Source organism: Pan paniscus, chromosome 11 (assembly GCF_029289425.2).
Source record: "Pan paniscus chromosome 11, NHGRI_mPanPan1-v2.0_pri, whole genome shotgun sequence".
In the NCBI taxonomy this organism is placed as follows: Eukaryota; Metazoa; Chordata; class Mammalia; order Primates; family Hominidae; genus Pan; species Pan paniscus.
The window spans coordinates 47,233,961-47,251,020 of NC_073260.2; the positions used below are offsets into that span (position 1 = coordinate 47,233,961).

At 43.9% G+C, this 17,060-nt stretch overlaps 1 protein-coding gene across 4 annotated transcripts in view; it reads right to left on the minus strand.

Annotated features, from left to right (window-relative positions):
• LOC106635122 (serine palmitoyltransferase 1-like) overlaps nt 1-17,060 on the minus strand; it is a 62,896-nt gene that overhangs the window by 14,387 nt on the left and 31,449 nt on the right. For 3 of the 4 annotated variants that reach the window (XR_010109123.1, XR_010109124.1, XM_063594333.1), the window contains exons 4-5: nt 10,629-10,722; nt 9,775-9,847 (exon numbers count right to left, since the gene is read on the minus strand). Coding sequence is in view for 2 of the 4 variants with exons in the window: in XM_063594333.1 (XP_063450403.1) it covers nt 9,775-9,847; nt 10,629-10,722 (167 nt within the window). In the remaining 2 variants the exon portion in view is untranslated. Of the gene's footprint in view, nt 1-2,660; nt 9,326-9,774; nt 9,848-10,628; nt 10,723-17,060 lie in introns of those variants that run through there. The other variant, XM_034967708.3, reaches the window with a different exon arrangement.

Consider the following 17,060-nt stretch of genomic DNA (forward strand, 5'->3'; position numbering starts at 1 on the left):
AGGTTTTGTGACAGGTAAATATGGGTAACTGAAGAACTTGTTTCTCTTGATGCTCCTTTGTGCAACGAAGAAACTCTCAACCTAAGGGAGGAGAAGGCAGCAAGCAGGAAAACTACAAGGGCACTCACTTTTCTTCAACTTTTGATGTCCGTATCTTCTGTGTGTATGATCCATTTCACTAACTGGAGCTGTAGATTTGCGTGGAATAAAACTAAAGTACTATATTCCACAATTCACTGTTAGTACTAAACACGGCAGAGAAGTGACCATAGAGGGATGTGTCCTAGAATGCCTCCGCACACCTCACAGCCCTCAGCACTTTCTTGCACTTGCTTATCTGCCTGTCTGGCTCCCTCACCAGAACCTCAGGGACAGGAGGCCTCACTATCTCGGTCATCACAGAGCTCAGATTGTAGTTAGGTCTGGGGGTTCAGCCCTGGGCAGCCTTGGTGCCTTCCTCTGTCAAATAGGGGGGATAGTCCTACCTTCCTCAAGGGTTAGTAGGACGACTGCACAAGTTAATGCTGATAAAACACTCAGAACACTGCCTGGCATGGAACAAGCAATATGCTATTTAAGAGTTTGTTTAATTACATTAATACTTGTAGAATAAAAGAAAAGGTTTTATTTTAAAAGCAAAAACCTGGTCACACTTTAGGCAATCTTCTAATAAAGCTATGTGAATTCTGAATTGTTAAGACTATCTTCCAATAAGAGCCACTTGTTCAGCTTCTCACTTACAAGGAGGAGAGATTACGGCCTTCCTGGTTGTTTTCCAGAGAGAACACCATAAAATAGCTGACTTTAGGACGTTTAGAAACAAACTACATTTTCTCTTAAGGCCTTCATATTTTTGCATACATACTGTCCTTAAAAAAAAAAAATCCCTAGAGGCCAGGTGTGGCGGCTCACACCTGTAATCCCAGCACTTTGGGAGGCCGAGGCAGGAGGATTACCTGAGGTCAGGAGTTTGGGACCAGCCTGACCAAAACGGAGAAACCCTATCTCTACTAAAAAAAAAAGAAAAATTAGTTGGGCATGGTGGCGCACGCCTGTAATCCCAGCTACCTGGGAGGCTGAGGCAGGAGAATCGCCTGAACCCAGGAGGCGGAGGTTGCAGTGAGCCAAGATCACGCCATTGCACTCCAGCCTGGGCAACAAGAGTGAAACTCCGTCTCAACCACAACAACACACACACAAAAATATCCCTAGAGACATGCACAATTTTTCTTCTTAAGAGTATGAGTGATAGCCCTTAGGTACTCACTGGAACATACAGAGCCAAATGTTTTTCATGTTTTCACATGCGGTATCTTATGTGATCCTTAGCAAAGTGTTCTAAAGCCATGCAAGCAATGATTGTTCCCACTTACACCTGAGAAAACCATGATCCCATGACTGGTAAGAAGAAGTGGCAGATCTAGGAATTTTATGACCAAATTGTAAGGTCCCCTGACCAAGCTGCACCATGGTCAAGCCATCGTGACCCCTGTGACCCACACGTACACATCCAGAAGGGGTCCTGCAGCCAGAAAATCTGGGACAACAGGAAAACCACAAAAGAAGAAAAACGGCTAGTACCTGTCTTAGCTGATTAGCCAGCCTTGGGGCATTCTACCATCGTTAACAGGCTCTACCCTAACTGATCAATCAACCTCACGACACGTGACACTGTGCTCTGTAACCTTGTGATAATGTACCTTGTGACATTCTTCCCCTACCTGCAAAATCCAGCCCCTAACTGTAACTTTCCATTGCCTACCCCTAACCTGTAAAACCATCTCCAATCCCACCACCCTCTGCTGACTCCCTTTTCATACTTAGCTCACTTGCACGCGGGTGATTAAACAGCCTTGTTGCTCACACTTAGCCTGTTCAGGTTCTCTCTTCAATTGGACGCATGCATAACATTCGGTGCCGAAAGCCGGGGGGATAGGGGAACTCTCTCCGGGAGACCTCTCCCCTATCCTCCCCACGCTCTTCCATCAAAGAGACTTCCCTCGACCTCAGGACCTCAGACCAGCCCCCGCGAACACTCCCACCTCTGTCTACGGATCGGGTAAGCTGCCTCGGTCTCTCCTCATCTCTCTCCCTCTTTTTCTCTCCTCAAAATTGAGACGAGGAACCTTCCTCTTATCCGTGTTTCCAAAATCCAACATTGGTCACGGACTCTTCTTGGGAAGACAGTCTTCCCTCGGTGTTTGGTGAACGCCAGGGATGCCAGCCTTGGCCATTCGCCAGCCACACAACCCGGGACCTCCACTGGGGATGCCCACTGAGGATGCTAGTGGTTGCTCTTTTCCTTGTCTCTTTCTTTCCCCTCAAACTTTCCCAGTTCTAACATGGGCAACCTCCCACCCTCCATCTTCCCCACTGGCTTCTGTCCTCAAAAACCTCAAACCTCTTAGCTTTCACCCAATCTAAAGCCTAAACGTCTAATTTTTTTTTTTTCTGTAACACGGCCTGGCCCCAATATAAATTAGACAATGGCTCTCAGCGGACAGAAAACAGCACTTTCAATTTCTCTATTTTGCGGGACTTAGACAACTTCTGTCGCAAAATGGGCAAATGGTCTGAGGTACCCTACATCCAGGCATTTTTTACTATGATCTCTCCCTAGTCTCTGCTCCCAATGTGGTCCATCCCAAATTTTCCTTATCTCCCTTCCATCTACCTCTCCTTCTTCTACTGGGGATGCTGACTCCTCTTTACCTGTTAACCCCTTCAATCTTTCTCCCCCCCACCCACCTATCCAAACCTGGCCCTAATTCCCCCTCAGAACCGAGTTCTACCCACAAGCCACCCCCTTATGTCCCTCCCATTACCATCCCTCCTCACACCTGCTCTGGCTTACAATTTGGCCCTGAAGCCGACCCCCATGCCCCTGCCCAGCAATTTCCCCTTTGAGAGGTGGCAGGAGCCGAAGGAAAAGTTCGGGTTCACATCCCTTTCTCTGTATCTGACCTTTCCCAAATCAGTCAGCATTCAGGCTCTTTTCCGTCAGACCCTACTCAAATATATACAAGAATTCCAATACTTAACACAGTCCTATAATCCCACTTGGAATGACTTAAATGTCATCTTCACTTTCGACCCTAGCTCAATCTTATGCTGATGACTGCTGGCGCCTTGAGCCTGGCCTCCAAGGCCAGGCACTAGGGCAGTACCCGTGAAGGCCCCAAAGGACCTACCAGGCAGGGGCCCAAGGCATAGCCAGGCAGGACTACATGATCTCTTGTTTAGTTCAAGGGCTTCAGAAAGCTGCATATAAAGCCGTGAATTATGACAAACTAAAGGAGACCACTGAGAACAAAGGTGAAAACCCAGCTCAGTTTATGGCCCATCTAGCTGCCACCCTCAGGCGATATACAGCACCAAACCCTGAAGGGACAGAAGGCCACCTTATTCTTAACATGCATTTTATTACCCAGTCAGCTCCTAATATTAGAAAGAAACTTCAAAAATTAGAGTCTGGCCCTCAAACCCTATAACAGGAATTAATCAACCCTGCCTTCCAGATGTTCAATAATAGGGAAGAGGCTGCCAGGCGGCAGCGCGCCTTTCAGAATGACAAATGCTTGCCTCCACCTTAAAACAAACCCCAGCAGCACCGCCTACCTGCAAAAACTTCAAGGCGTACAAACCGCAGCGTTTAACTGCCCCTCTGGGACCTTGCTTCAAATGTCAAAAACCTGGCCACTGGGCCAAGGAATGCCCACGGCCCGGGATTCCTTCTAAGCCATGCCCCTGTGTGGGCCCTCACTGGAAGTCAGACTGTCTGACTCTCATCACCAATCCTGGAGCTCCTGGAGCACAAACCCGAAATGACCGACTCCTTCCCAGATCTCCTCGGCTTGGCGGCTGAAGACTGACGTTGCCCGAATATCTCGGAGGCCCCCTGGACCATCACAGACGCCAAGCTTCGGGTAACTCTTACAGTGGAGGGTAAGTCCGTCCCCTTCTTAATCGATACGGGGGCTACCCACTCCACGTTACCTTCTTTTCAAGGGCCTGTTTCCCTTGCCCCCACAACTGTTGTGCATATTGACGGCCAAGCTTCTAAACCCCTTCAAACTCCCCAACTCTGGTACCAAATCAGGCAACACTCCTTTATGCGCTCCTTCCTAGTTATCCCCACCTGCCCAGTCCCCTTATTAGACCAAGATATTTTAACTAAATTATCCTCCTCCCTGACTATTCCTGGACTACAGCCACATCTCAGAGCTACCCTTTTATCCAATTCCAAACCTCCCTCGCAACCTCTCCTTTCATCTCCCCACCTTAACCCTAAAGTATGGGATACCTCCACTCCTTCGCTTGCAACTGATCATTCACCCCTTATCATCCCACTGAAACATGGCCACCCTTATCCTGCTCAATGCCAATACCCCATCCCACAACAGACTTTAAGGGGCCGAAAGCCTGTTATTACCTGTCTACTAGAGCATGGCCTCTTAGTCCCTACCAACTCCCCTTACAACTCTCCCATTCTACCTATTCAAAAACCAGATAAATCCTACAGGCTAGTCCAAGACCTTCGTTTCATCCATCAGATTGTCCTCCCCATTCATCCTGTCATGCCTAACCCTTATACTCTCCTATCCTCAATACCGCCTTCCACAACTCATTATTCTGTTATTGACCTCAAAGATGCCTTCTTTACCATCCCCTTACATCCCTCTTCCCAGCCCCTTTTTGCCTTTACTTGGACTGACCCTGACACCCACCAGTCCCAACAACTCACCTGGACCGTCCTGCCCTAAGGTTTCAGAGACAGCCCACACTACTTTAGCCAGGCCCTCTCCCATGACCTGCTTTCTTTTCGTCCATTTGTTTCCCATCTCATTCAATATGTGGATGACCTTCTTCTTTGCAGCCCCTCTTACCAATCCTCCCAGCCAAGACACTATCCTGCTTCTTCAACACCTCTACTCCAAGGGGTACAGAGTATCCCCCTCCAAAGCTCAAATTTCTACTTATCTTGGTATAATCCTCCACCAACATAGGCGTGCACTTCCAGCAGACCGTATTCAGCTAATCTCCAAATTCCAATCCCCACCACCAAACAACTACTCCTCTCCTTCTTAGACGTTGTTGGATACTTCTGCCTTTGGATACCAGGTTTTGCCATCCTAACCAAACCACTCTATAAACTCACAAAAGGAAACTTAGCTGAACCCACAGATCCTAAATCCTTCCCCCGCCCCTCCTTTTACTCTAAAAAAGGCCCTAGAGGCAACCCCTACTCGAGCGCTTCCCGACTCCTCCCAACCCTCCTTCCTCTCCACACAGCAAAAACGCAGGGCTGCGCTGTAGGAATTCTTACTCAGGAACCAGGCCTGTGACCAGTAGCCTTTGTATTCAAACAGCTTAATCTTACAGTCCTGGGCTGGCCGTCATGCCTGCATGCCACAGCAGCCACAGCCCTTATACTCTTAGAGTCTCTCAAAATCACAGGCTATGCCCCACTCACCTTTTATAGCACTCACAACCTCCAAGACTTAGTTTCCTCTTCACATATAAAACATACTCTCGGCTCCCCACCTCCTCCAGCTCTATTCACTCTTTATTGAAAATCCCATGGGGACCATTGCCTTTGGACAGGACTTCAACCCGGCCTCTCACTTACTACCCACTACAAATCCTAATCCACACGACTGTATTTCCTTAATCCACATAGCCTCCTCTCCTTTTCCCCATATTTCCCTTTTTCCTGTCCCTGACCCAGACCACACTTGGTTTATTGATGGCAGTTCTTCAAAAACCAGTTGATTAACACCAGGAAAAGCTGGATAGGCCATTGTGTCTCACTCATCTATCACTGAAACTGCTGCACTCTCCCCATTTACAACCTCTCAACAAGCTGAATTAATAGCACTAACTCATGCCCTAACTCTTGGCAAATGACTGCATGTTAATATCTATATTGACTCTAACTACGCCCTTCACATCCTCCACCGCCACCCTGTCAACTGGGCAGAAAGAGGTTTTCTCACTACACAAGGATCCTCTATTATCAATGCCCCCTTAATAAAGCCCTCCTTAAAGCTGCCCTCCTTCCAGCCAAAGCCAGAGTAATCCACTGCAAAGGACACCAAAAAACCTCTGATCCCATTGCCCAAGGAAACACCTATGCCAATAAAACAGCCAAAGAAACAGCAAACTCCCCAGTATCTGCTCCCAGTGGCCAATATTTCTCCTTCTCATCTATCACTCCTATTACTCTCCTTCTGAAACCTTAACCTACCAGTCACTTCCCACTCAAGGCAACTGGTTTTTAGATCATGGAAAGCTCCTTCTCCCTGCCTCTCAAGCTTACTCTATCCTCTCCTCCTTTCATGACCACTTCCATGTAGGATATAAATCTTTAACCCACCTTTTAGAACCTCTCATTTCTTTTCCAGCCTAGAAATCCATCCTCAAAACAATCACCTCTCAACAGGCTATAATGCCACTCTACTACCCCATCAAGGCTTTCTTAAACCTCCTCCTTTCCTTATGCATCAAGCACGACAATTTATCCCTGCTCAAGATTGGCAAATTGACTCTACTCTTATGCCCCGTGTCTGGAAACTCAAATACCTCCTAGTTTGGGTCGACACCTTCACCAGATGGGTTGAGGCTTTTCCCACGGGGTCTGAAAAGGCCACTGCAGTTATTTCCTTCTTCTAACAGACATAATTCCCCGGTTTGTTCTCCCTACTTCCATACAGTCTGATAACGGGCTGGTCTTCATCAGCCAAATTACTCAAGCAGTTTCCCAAGCCCTCGGTATTCAATGGAATCTTCATGCCCCATATCACCCTCAGTTCTCTGGAAAAGTAGAAAAAGCCAAGGGCCTTTTAAAAACACACCTTACTAAACTTACCCTCCAGCTTAAAAAAGACTGGACCACTCTCCTACCCCTTGCACTCCTCCGAATTCGAGCCACACCCTGGGAACCCACCGGGTGCAGTCCATTTGAACTCTTACACGGCTGCACCTTTCTGCTGGGTCCCAACCTTATTTTAGACACCACCCCTCTTGGTGATTATCTTCCAGTCCTTCAACAGGCTAGACAGGAAATCCACTAAGCTGCCAATTTCCTTTTACCTACTCCAGATACCCAGCCATATAAAGACACCCTAGCCGGACGGTCAGTTCTCGTTAAGAACCTGACCCCTCAAACTCTAGAACCTCGGTAGACAGGACCTTACCTGGTCGTCTATAGTACCCCAACCACAGTCTGTCTGCAGAATCCTCCCCACTGGGTTCATCGCTCCAGGATAAAACTGTGCCCATCAGACGACCAGCCTAGCTCCTCTGCCTCCTCCTGAAGTCGCAAGTACTCTCCCCCACTTCCCTTAAACTTACCCACATTCCTGAAAAAGAACAATAACCCTGTATACCTTTTATTTACAGTAGGCCTGTACACAGTCATCCCAGTATTTAAACTCTGTCTACTTATGTCCCTACTAACCATTCTCACGTACTTCTAAATGCCCTGCTTTTGTCTATACTACCAGTTCACGCTTTTCCTCCAGACCATTGTAGCTGATATCTCGTGGTGTCACCCTCAAGCTGCCACCCTTAACTCTCTCAGAATGGACAGATGACCTTCTGTGGCAAGGTACTCTCCAATTCTTCCACCCTGATGAAGTTCTTTTCTTTTATACTTACTCTTTGTCTCACTCCCATTCCCTTGCCACCCTCTACCCCTCCCCCTAATTATCTCCAGCAAACCATCAACCTCACCCACTCCCTCCTCACCATCTCCAATCCTTCCTTAGCCAGAGATTGTTGGCTATGTATTTCCTTCTCTTCCTCCTACTACACAGCTGTCCCTGCCCTGCCAGCTGACTCGGCAACCTCCCCCATCTCCCTACACCTCTGAACCTCTTTCAATGATTCCCACCTTTACCCTCCCAAACAACTTCTTTACTTCCTGTATATCTAATACCAACAAGCTGCTGCTCTCCTCCGTACCTACCTACAAAAACAATTCCTTTACCTCAGCAAGCAGTCACAGAAAGCTTTCATCAGATTACAATCAACAACCCCATAAAATGTGCCTTTTCTAGTTTTCTAATACCTGCCAAGAAAATAATTCCCTACCAATCAAAAACCAAGCAAACAACCCATTTGCATTAGACTAGAGGAAAGTGGGAGGCTCTGATATGAGCTTATTTCTTCGAACTTGCCATCAAGAATGGAAGTCAGGATACTTGGTTTATATTATTATTATTACTATTTTTGAGATGGTCTCACTCTGTCATCCAGGCTGAATTGCAGTGGTGTGAACACGGCTCATTACAGCCTCAACCTCCTAGGATCAAGGGATCCTCCTGCCTCCGCCACCTGTGTAGCTGGGACTACAGGTTCACGCTAGTGCCAGGTTTATTTTTATTTCTTGTAAACACGGGGTCTCGCTACATTGCCCAGGCTAGTCTCATATGCCTAGGCTCAAGCAATCCTCCCTTCTTGGCCTCCCAAAGTGTCAGGATTACAGGCATGAGCCACTAAACCTGGCCAATTTCTAATTTTAGGGTTAGAACTAAAGATTTTAAAGATCACTTCCAGCTGTAGGATTCCTGGACACTACTTCTCCTTATCTGTTTCCAAGACAAATAATGTAATCACCAAACTAGCTTAGGGATAACGTAAGGTGCTCCCTTACATTAAAAAATCACAAAAGTAAAAAACTTAACTGTTAAAGTAAAAAAACACAAAAAGATCCAGAAATGGAAAACAAGGATGGAAGATGGAAGATATTTCCCTTGCTCTACTTTCCCCACACTGTGTCATTTTATAAGCCAAAATGCTATTTCCAGCAATAAATTCATTTGAACAATTTTATTTATTTATTTATTTTTGAGACAGAGTCTTGCTCTGTTGCCCAGGCTGGAGTGCAGTGGCATGATCTCGGCTCACTGCAACCTCTGCCTCCCAGGTTGAAGCAATTCTCCCACCTCAGCCTCCCACGTAGCTGGGATTACAGGTATCCACCACCACGCCCAGCTAATTTTTGTATTTTTAGTAGAGACGAGGTTTCAGCATGTTGGCCAGGCTGGTTTTGAACTCCTGACCTCAGGTGATCTGCCTGCCTCAGCCTTTGAAAGTGCTGGGATTACAGGCATGAGCCACCATGCCCGGCCTGAACAATTATTTAATAACATTTTCAGGAGCAAAGAATACACACTTAATAAAAACAACCATAAAATGCCAGTCTTCTTTGATGACTCCCAGGGAATTCACTGTATTTGAAATCATACACTCATCAAATATTTAGTTGGCCTGTTCCCGGATTATCCATACACAAGGAAATCAATGATCCTTCATCTTCATTCTAGAAAGATAAAAAACTACACTGTTTATCCCCCCTCCCTCCACCCCAGGCAATCTGCTCTCCACTTTCTTCCTAGAGCTGTTTCTCAGCCCCCTGCGTGGCTAGTCATGGCAGGGGTTCCGCTCTCATCAATGGACTGTGGGCAGAAGTATGAGGCCATCTCCCCTGCATAAAGAGTACTGCTGCTCTGCACTCGTTCCTCACGCTGCAATCCCCACACATGCACACAAGGATGAGCCCACCATGCCCGGCTAATTTTATTATTTTTTGTAGAGACAGGGTCTCCCTATATTGCCCATGCTGGTATCAAATTCCTGGGCTCAAGGAATCCTCCCACCTCAGCCTCCCCAAAGTGCTGGGAGTACAGGTGTGAGCCACCATGCCCGGCCTAAAATTGAATCTTAACTATTGAAAGCAGTAGTCTCAAAGAGAACACAACAAAAACTTACCAAATGTGCCATAAAATCCTCTGGGTCCACAAGTCCCCACGCCATACTTCTTTAGAGATGCTAAAGCTGCTGCCTTTATTGAAGTACAAGAATTATACTTTCATAATTTATCTTTAAGAGTTCAAAACAAACATTTCCTATTCTTTAACCCACAGAGCTCCTTCCTTCCTCCTCCAACTCTAACAGAATATAAAGAAGAGACAGGTGTAAAGACTGAGTATATGACTTAAAATATGGAAAAGTTATACTAGCCTGATTCTCAAAACCTGGTTAACTTTTCTGCATTTGTGGGCCAAGTCTTTCCTGGAAAATGCCTGTTAGCCCACAATCCCAATAGGAGAGAGAGCAATTTCCTAGACCCTTCTCCAACTATTCTCTAGGTCTGGCCTGTTCAGTTCTGTGGTTGCTGCCTAACACTGAGCCACATAAGAGACTCTTGCCTCTCTCTGTCTAGGTCCCGCTCACAACTCTGTCAGACAAAAAGTAATGGGAAAAACTTGCATAGCGCTTTCCAACACTCTGATTTTTTTTCTTTTTTTTGGAGATAGAGTCTCGCCCTGTTGCCCAGGCTGGAGTGCAGTGGCACCATCTTGGCTCACTGCAACCTCCACCTCCTGGGTTCAAGAAATTCTCCCACCTCAGCCTCCCAAGTAGCTGGGACTACAGGCATGTGCCACCATGCCCTGCTAATTTTTGTATTTTTTGGTAGAGATGGGGTTTCACCATGTTGGCCAGGCTGGTCTTAAACTCCTGACCTGAAGTGATCCACCACGCCCAGCCTGCATTTGTCTTTTATGTCTAGTTTCTTAAATCAGTAATGTTATCTGTCCACTTCAGCAATATGTGCTACTCACCTTAACCCTAGGGTTATCCAACAATCCAAGAAAATTAAATGAGGCGAAGTTTATACATTCTTTTCCATTCACCACAGTTTTGTGGCTTGGAGGGCTAGGGAAGAGATAAAGAGTGGTACATGTCAATTACACATTCATGTTACCTTGGTGGTAGGCACAACAACATAGTGTTGTCATCCTACCCTATTTGCATACTGGTCTTTGATTTCTTGTTTTTAAGAAGTAATATTAGAGCATGGTACATTAAAAATAAGATATTTTTCCATTAATTTTATTTTTAATAAAATACCTGTACTATTAAAATAAAAAAGAAAAATAAGCTAGAATTCCAAGATGAATGAATGGCAAATCTTAAATGCTTTGGTTTTAAAACTCGCTTAAGAATGAAGCTGCTAAATAAAGTATCTCAGAAAAATCTGGAATAAGCCAAACAGGAAGAAAATATAAAATAAGATCAAAGGCAAGAATAGGCACAGTGAGTTATGATCTTGCATAGTTAAACGGCTTAAAAAGAAATGTCATGTATAGGAAGCCACTAAAGAGTAAGTGGGATATGTTCCCAATGTCTAAAGTTAACGCTGGAATGCTGTTGAAGAGGAATCCTCACACTCCTGGGGAGCAGGGAGAATGTGGGTGGCAGCTACACTGGAGCCGGATATGAGCCCGGCTGGGACAGGAGAATGGGCTCCTGAAGGTACTTCCGTTAAGCCCTCTGCTGATCTATATTCGAGCCATGAGCCATGTTTCAAAATCATGGGCTCAAATTATGGGTTGCAAACTGTTAAAGGGCTGTGAGACCAAGTTAGTTGGTCACAATCAGCCTATTTTAACCAGAGGAAACAGTAAAACAAAATAGAACGGAAAAGAAAATATCAGAACCATGGCACAGGGTGAGTGATGGGACTATGTATCTGTACTGGTCCATGTACTGGGTTGCTCTATAAAATGCACTGTAGCCAGAAAAAATGGAGAAACACTATTCTCATTGATACCTTTTAACAGCATTGGTCATCCTTGAGAAAACACAGATGCTGGGAAACCAGGAAAAGAAAAGAATGACAACTTGAAGTAAATTCATGAAAGCGAACTAACTTATAAAAAAGGCAAGAAGACTCAGTGAAAAAACCATGGGTTGTAGAGTCTGTCAGAGAGATCCCCTCTGTATTATGGCTATTGACGACTTCAGAAGCTTAGGGACATCACTGACCTCTGTGATTCTCAGTTTCTTCATCATTAAAGTAGGGGAGAGTCTACCTCTCAGGGAAATTGCTATTATGAAAGTGCCTGGCTCATAAGAGGTGCCCTCCAAATATTTTCTTTCTTCTTCCCTAAGGCTTCAAGGGCTTCTCTATTTTATTTTATTTTATTATTATTATACTCTAAGTTTTAGGGTACATGTGCACAATGTGCAGGTTAGTTACATATGTATACATGTGACATGCTGGTGTGCTGCACCCATTAACTCGTCATTTAGCATTAGGTATATCTCCTAATGCTATCCCTCCCCCTCCCCCCACCCCACAACAGTCCCCAGAGTGTGATGTTCCCCTTCCTGTGTCCATGTGTTCTCAGTGTTCAATTCCCACCTATGAGTGAGAACATGCGGTGTTTGGTTTTTTGTCCTTGCGACAGTTTACTGAGAATGATGATTTCCAATTTCATCCATGTCCCTACAAAGGACATGAACTCATCATTTTTTATGGCTGCATAGTATTTCATGGTGTCTATGTGCCACATTTTCTTAATCCAGTCTATCATTGTCGGACATTTGGGTTGGTTCCAAGTCTTTGCTATTGTGAATAGTGCCGCAATAAACATACGTGTGCATGTGTCTTTATAGCAGCATGATTTATAGTCCTTTGGGTATATACCCAGTAATGGGATGGCTGGGTCAAATGGTATTTCTAGTTCTAGATCCCTGAGGAATCGCCACACTGACTTCCACAATGGTTGAACTAGTTTACAGTCCCACCAACAGTGTAAAAGTGTTCCTGTTTCTCCACATCCTCTCCAGCACCTGTTGTTTCCTGACTTTTGAATGATTGCCATTCTAACTGGTGTGAGATGGTATCTCATTGTGGTTTTGATTTGCATTTCTCTCATGGCCAGTGATGGTGAGCATTTTTTCATGTGTTTTTTGGCTGCATAAATGTCTTCTTTTGAGAAGTGTCTGTTCATGTCCTTTGCCCACTTTTTGATGGGGTTGTTTTTTCCTTGTAAATTTGTTGGAGTTCATTGTAGATTCTGGATATTAGCCCTTTGTCAGATGAGTAGGTTGTGAAGATTTTCTCCCATTTTGTAGGTTGCCTCTTCACTCTGATGGTAGTTTCTTTTGCTGTGCAGAAGCTCTTTAGTTTAATTAGATCCCATTTGTCAATTTTGGCATTTGTTGCCATTACTTTTGGTGTTTTAGACATGAAGTCCTTGCCCATGCCTATGTCCTGAATGGTAATGCCTAGGTTTTCTTCTAGGGTTTTTATGGTTTTAGGTCTAACGTTTAAGTCTTTAATCCATCTTGAATTAATTTTTGTATAAGGAAGGGATCCAGTTTCAGCTTTCTACATATGGCTAGCCAGTTTTCCCAGCACCATTTATTAAATAGGGAATCCTTTCCCCAATGCTTGATTTTCTCAGGTTTGTCAAAGATCAGATAGTTGTAGATATGTGGCGTTATTTCTGAGGGCTCTGTTCTGTTCCATTGATCTATATCTCTGTTTTAGTACCAGTACCATGCTGTTTTGGTTACTGTAGCCTTGTAGTATACTTTGAAGTCAGGTAGCATGATGCCTCCAGCTTTGTTCTTTTGCCTTAGGATTGACTTGGCGATGTGGGCTCTTTTTTGGTTCCATATGAACTTTAAAGTAGTTTTTTCCAATTCTGTGAAGAAAGTCATTGGTAGCTTGATGGGGATGGCATTGAATCTATAAATTACCTGGGGAAGTATGGCCATTTTAACAATATTGATTCTTCCTACCCATGAGCATGGAATGTTCTTCCATTTGTTTGTATCCTCTTTTATTTTCTTGAGCAGTGGTTTGTAGTTCTCCTTGAAGGGGTCCTTCATGTCCCTTGTAAGTTGGATTCCTAGGTATTTCATTCTCTTTGAAGGAATTGTGAATGGGAGTTCACTCATGATTTGGCTCTCTGTTTGTCTGTTATTGGTGTATAAGAATGCTTGTGATTTTTGTACATTGATTTTGTATCCTGAGACTTTGCTGAAGTTGCTTATCAGCTTAAGGAGATTTTGGGCTGAGACAATGGGGTTTTCTAGATATATAATCATGTCATCTGCAAACAGGGACAATTTGACTTCCTCTTTTCCTAATTGAATACCCTTTATTTCCTTCTCCTGCCTAATTGCCCTGGCCAGAACTTCCAACACTATGTTGAATAGGAGTGGTGAGAGAGGGCATCCCTGTCTTGTGCCACTTTTCCAAGGGAATGCTTCCAGTTTTTGCCCATTCAGTATGATATTGGCTGTGGGTCTGTCATAGATAGCTCTTATTATTTTGAGATACGTCCCATCAATACCTAATTTATTGAGAGTTTTCAGCATGAAGGTTGTTGAATTTTGTCAAAGGCCTTTTCTGCATCTATTGAGATAATCATGTAGTTTTTGTCTTTGGTTCTGTTTATATGCTGGATTACATTTATTGATTTGCGTATATTGAACCAGCCTTGCATCCCAGGGATGAAGCCCACTTGATCATGGTGGACAAGCTTTTTGATGTGCTGCTGGATTCGGTTTGCCAGTATTTTATTGAGGATTTTTGCATCAATGTTCATCAAGGATATTGGTCTAAAATTCTCATTTTTGGTTGTGTCTCTGCCCAGCTTTGGTATCAGGATGATGCTGGCCTCATAAAATGAGTTAGGGAGGATTCCCTCTTTTTCTATTGATTGGAATAGTTTCAGAAGGAATGGTACCAGTTCTTCCTTGTACCTCTGGTAGAATTCGGCTGTGAATCCATCTGGTCCTGGACTCTTTTTGGTTGGTAAGCTATTGATTATTGCCACAATTTCAGAGCCTGTTATTGGTCTATTCAGAGATTCAACTTTTTCCTGGTTTAGTCTTGGAAGGGTGTATGTGTCGAGGAATTTATCCATTTCTTCTAGATTTTCTAGTTTATTTGCGTAGAGGTGTTTGTAGTATTCTCTGATGGTAGTTTGTATTTCTGTGGGATCAGTGGTGATATCCCCTTTATCATTTTTTATTGCATCTATTTGATTCTTCTCTCTTTTTCTTTATTAGTCTTGCTAGCGGTCTATCAATTTTGTTGATCCTTTCAAAAAACCAGCTCCTGGATTCATTAATTTTTTGAATGGTTTTTTGTGTCTCTATTTCCTTCATTCTGCTCTGATCTTAGTTATTGCTTGCCTTCTGCTAGCTTTTGAATGTGTTTGCTCTTGCTTTTCTAGTTCTTTTAATTGTGATGTTAGGGTGTCAATTTTGGATCTTTCCTGCTTTCTCTTGTGGGCATTTAGTGCTATAAATTTCCCTCTACACACTGCTTTGAATGTGTCCCAGAGATCCTTGTATGTAGTGTCTTTGTTCTTGCTGGTTTCAAAGAACATCTTTATTTCTGCCTTCATTTCGTTATGTACCCAGTAGTCATTCAGGAGCAGGTTGTTCAGTTTCCATGTAGTTGAGCGGTTTTGAGTGAGTTTCTTAATCCTGAGTTCTAGTTTGATTGCACTGTGGTCTGAGAGACAGTTTGTTATAATTTCTGTTCTTTTACATTTGCTGAGGAGAGCTTTACTTCCAAGTATGTGGTCAATTTTTGAATAGGTGTGGTGTGGTGCTGAAAAAAATGTATATTCTGTTGATTTGGGGTGGAGAGTTCTGTAGATGTCTACTAGGTCCCCTTGGTGCAGAGCTGAGTTCAATTCCTGGGTATCCTTGTTGACTTTCTGTCTCGTTGATCTGTCTAATGTTGACAGTGGGGTGTTAAAGTCTCCCATTATTAATGTGTGGGAGTCTAAGTCTCTTTGTAGGTCACTCAGGACTTGCTTTATGAATCTGGGTGCTCCTGTATTGGGTGCATATATATTTAGGATAGTTAGCTCTTCTAACAAGAATTGATCCCTTTACCATTATGTAATGGCCTTCTTTGTCTCTTTTGATCTTTGTTGGTTTAAAGTCTGTTTTATCCGAGACTAGGATTGCAACCCCTGCCTTTTTTTGTTTTCCATTTGCTTGGTAGATCTTCCTCCATCCTTTTATTTTGAGCCTATGTGTGTCTCTGCACGTGAGATGGGTTTCCTGAATACAGCACACTGATGGGTCTTGACTCTTTATCCAATTTGCCAGTCTGTGTCTTTTAATTGGAGCATTTAGTCCATTTACATTTAAAGTTAATATTGTTATGTGTGAATTTGATCCTGTCATTATGATGTTAGCTGGTTATTTTGCTCGTTAGTTGATGCAGTTTCTTCCTAGTCTTGATGGTCTTTACATTTTGGCATGATTTTGCAGTGACTGGTACCGGTTGTTCCTTTCCATGTTTAATGCTTCCTTCAGGAGTTCTTTTAGGGCAGGCCTGGTGGTGACAAAATCTCTCAGCATTTGCTTGTGTGTGAAGTATTTTATTTCTCCTTCACTTACGAAGCTTAGTTTGGCTGGATATGAAATTCTGGGTTGAAAATTCTTTTCTTTAAGAATGTTGAATATTAGCCCCCACTCTCTTCTGGCTTGTAGAGTTTCTGCTGAGAGTTCCGCTGTTACTCTGACAGGCTTCCCTTTGTGGGTAACCCGACCTTTCTCTCTGGCTGCCCTTAACATTTTTTCCTTCATTTCAACTTTGGTGAATCTGACAATTATGTGTCTTGGAGTTGCTCTTCTCGAGGAGTATCTTTGTGGTGTTCTCTGTATTTCCTGAATCTGAATGTTGGCCTGCCTTGCTAGATTGGGGAAGTTCTCCTGGATAATATCCTGCAGAGTGTTTTCCTACTTGGTTCCATTCTCCCCGTCACTTTCAGGTGCACCAATCAAACGTAGATTTGGTCTTTTCACATAGTCCCATATTTCTTGTTTGTTTCTTTTTATTCTTTTTTCTCTAAACTTCCCTTCTCACTTCATTTCATTCATTTCATCTTCCATCGCTGATACCCTGTCTTCCAGTTGATCGCATCAGCTCCTGAGGCTTCTGCATTCTTCACGTAGTTCTCGAGCCTTGGGTTTCAGCTCCATCAGCTCCTTTAAGCACTTCTCTGTATTGGTTATTCTAGTTATACATTCGTCTAAATTTTTTTCAAAGTTTTTAACTTCTTTGCCTTTGGTTTGAATTTCCTCCTGTAGCTCGGAGTAGTTTGATCGTCTGAAGCCTTCTTCTCTCAACTCGTCAAAGTCATTCTCCATCCAGCTTTGTTCCGTTGCTTGTGAGGAACTGCGTTCCTTTGGAGGAGGAGAGGCTCTGTGCTTTTTAGAGTTTC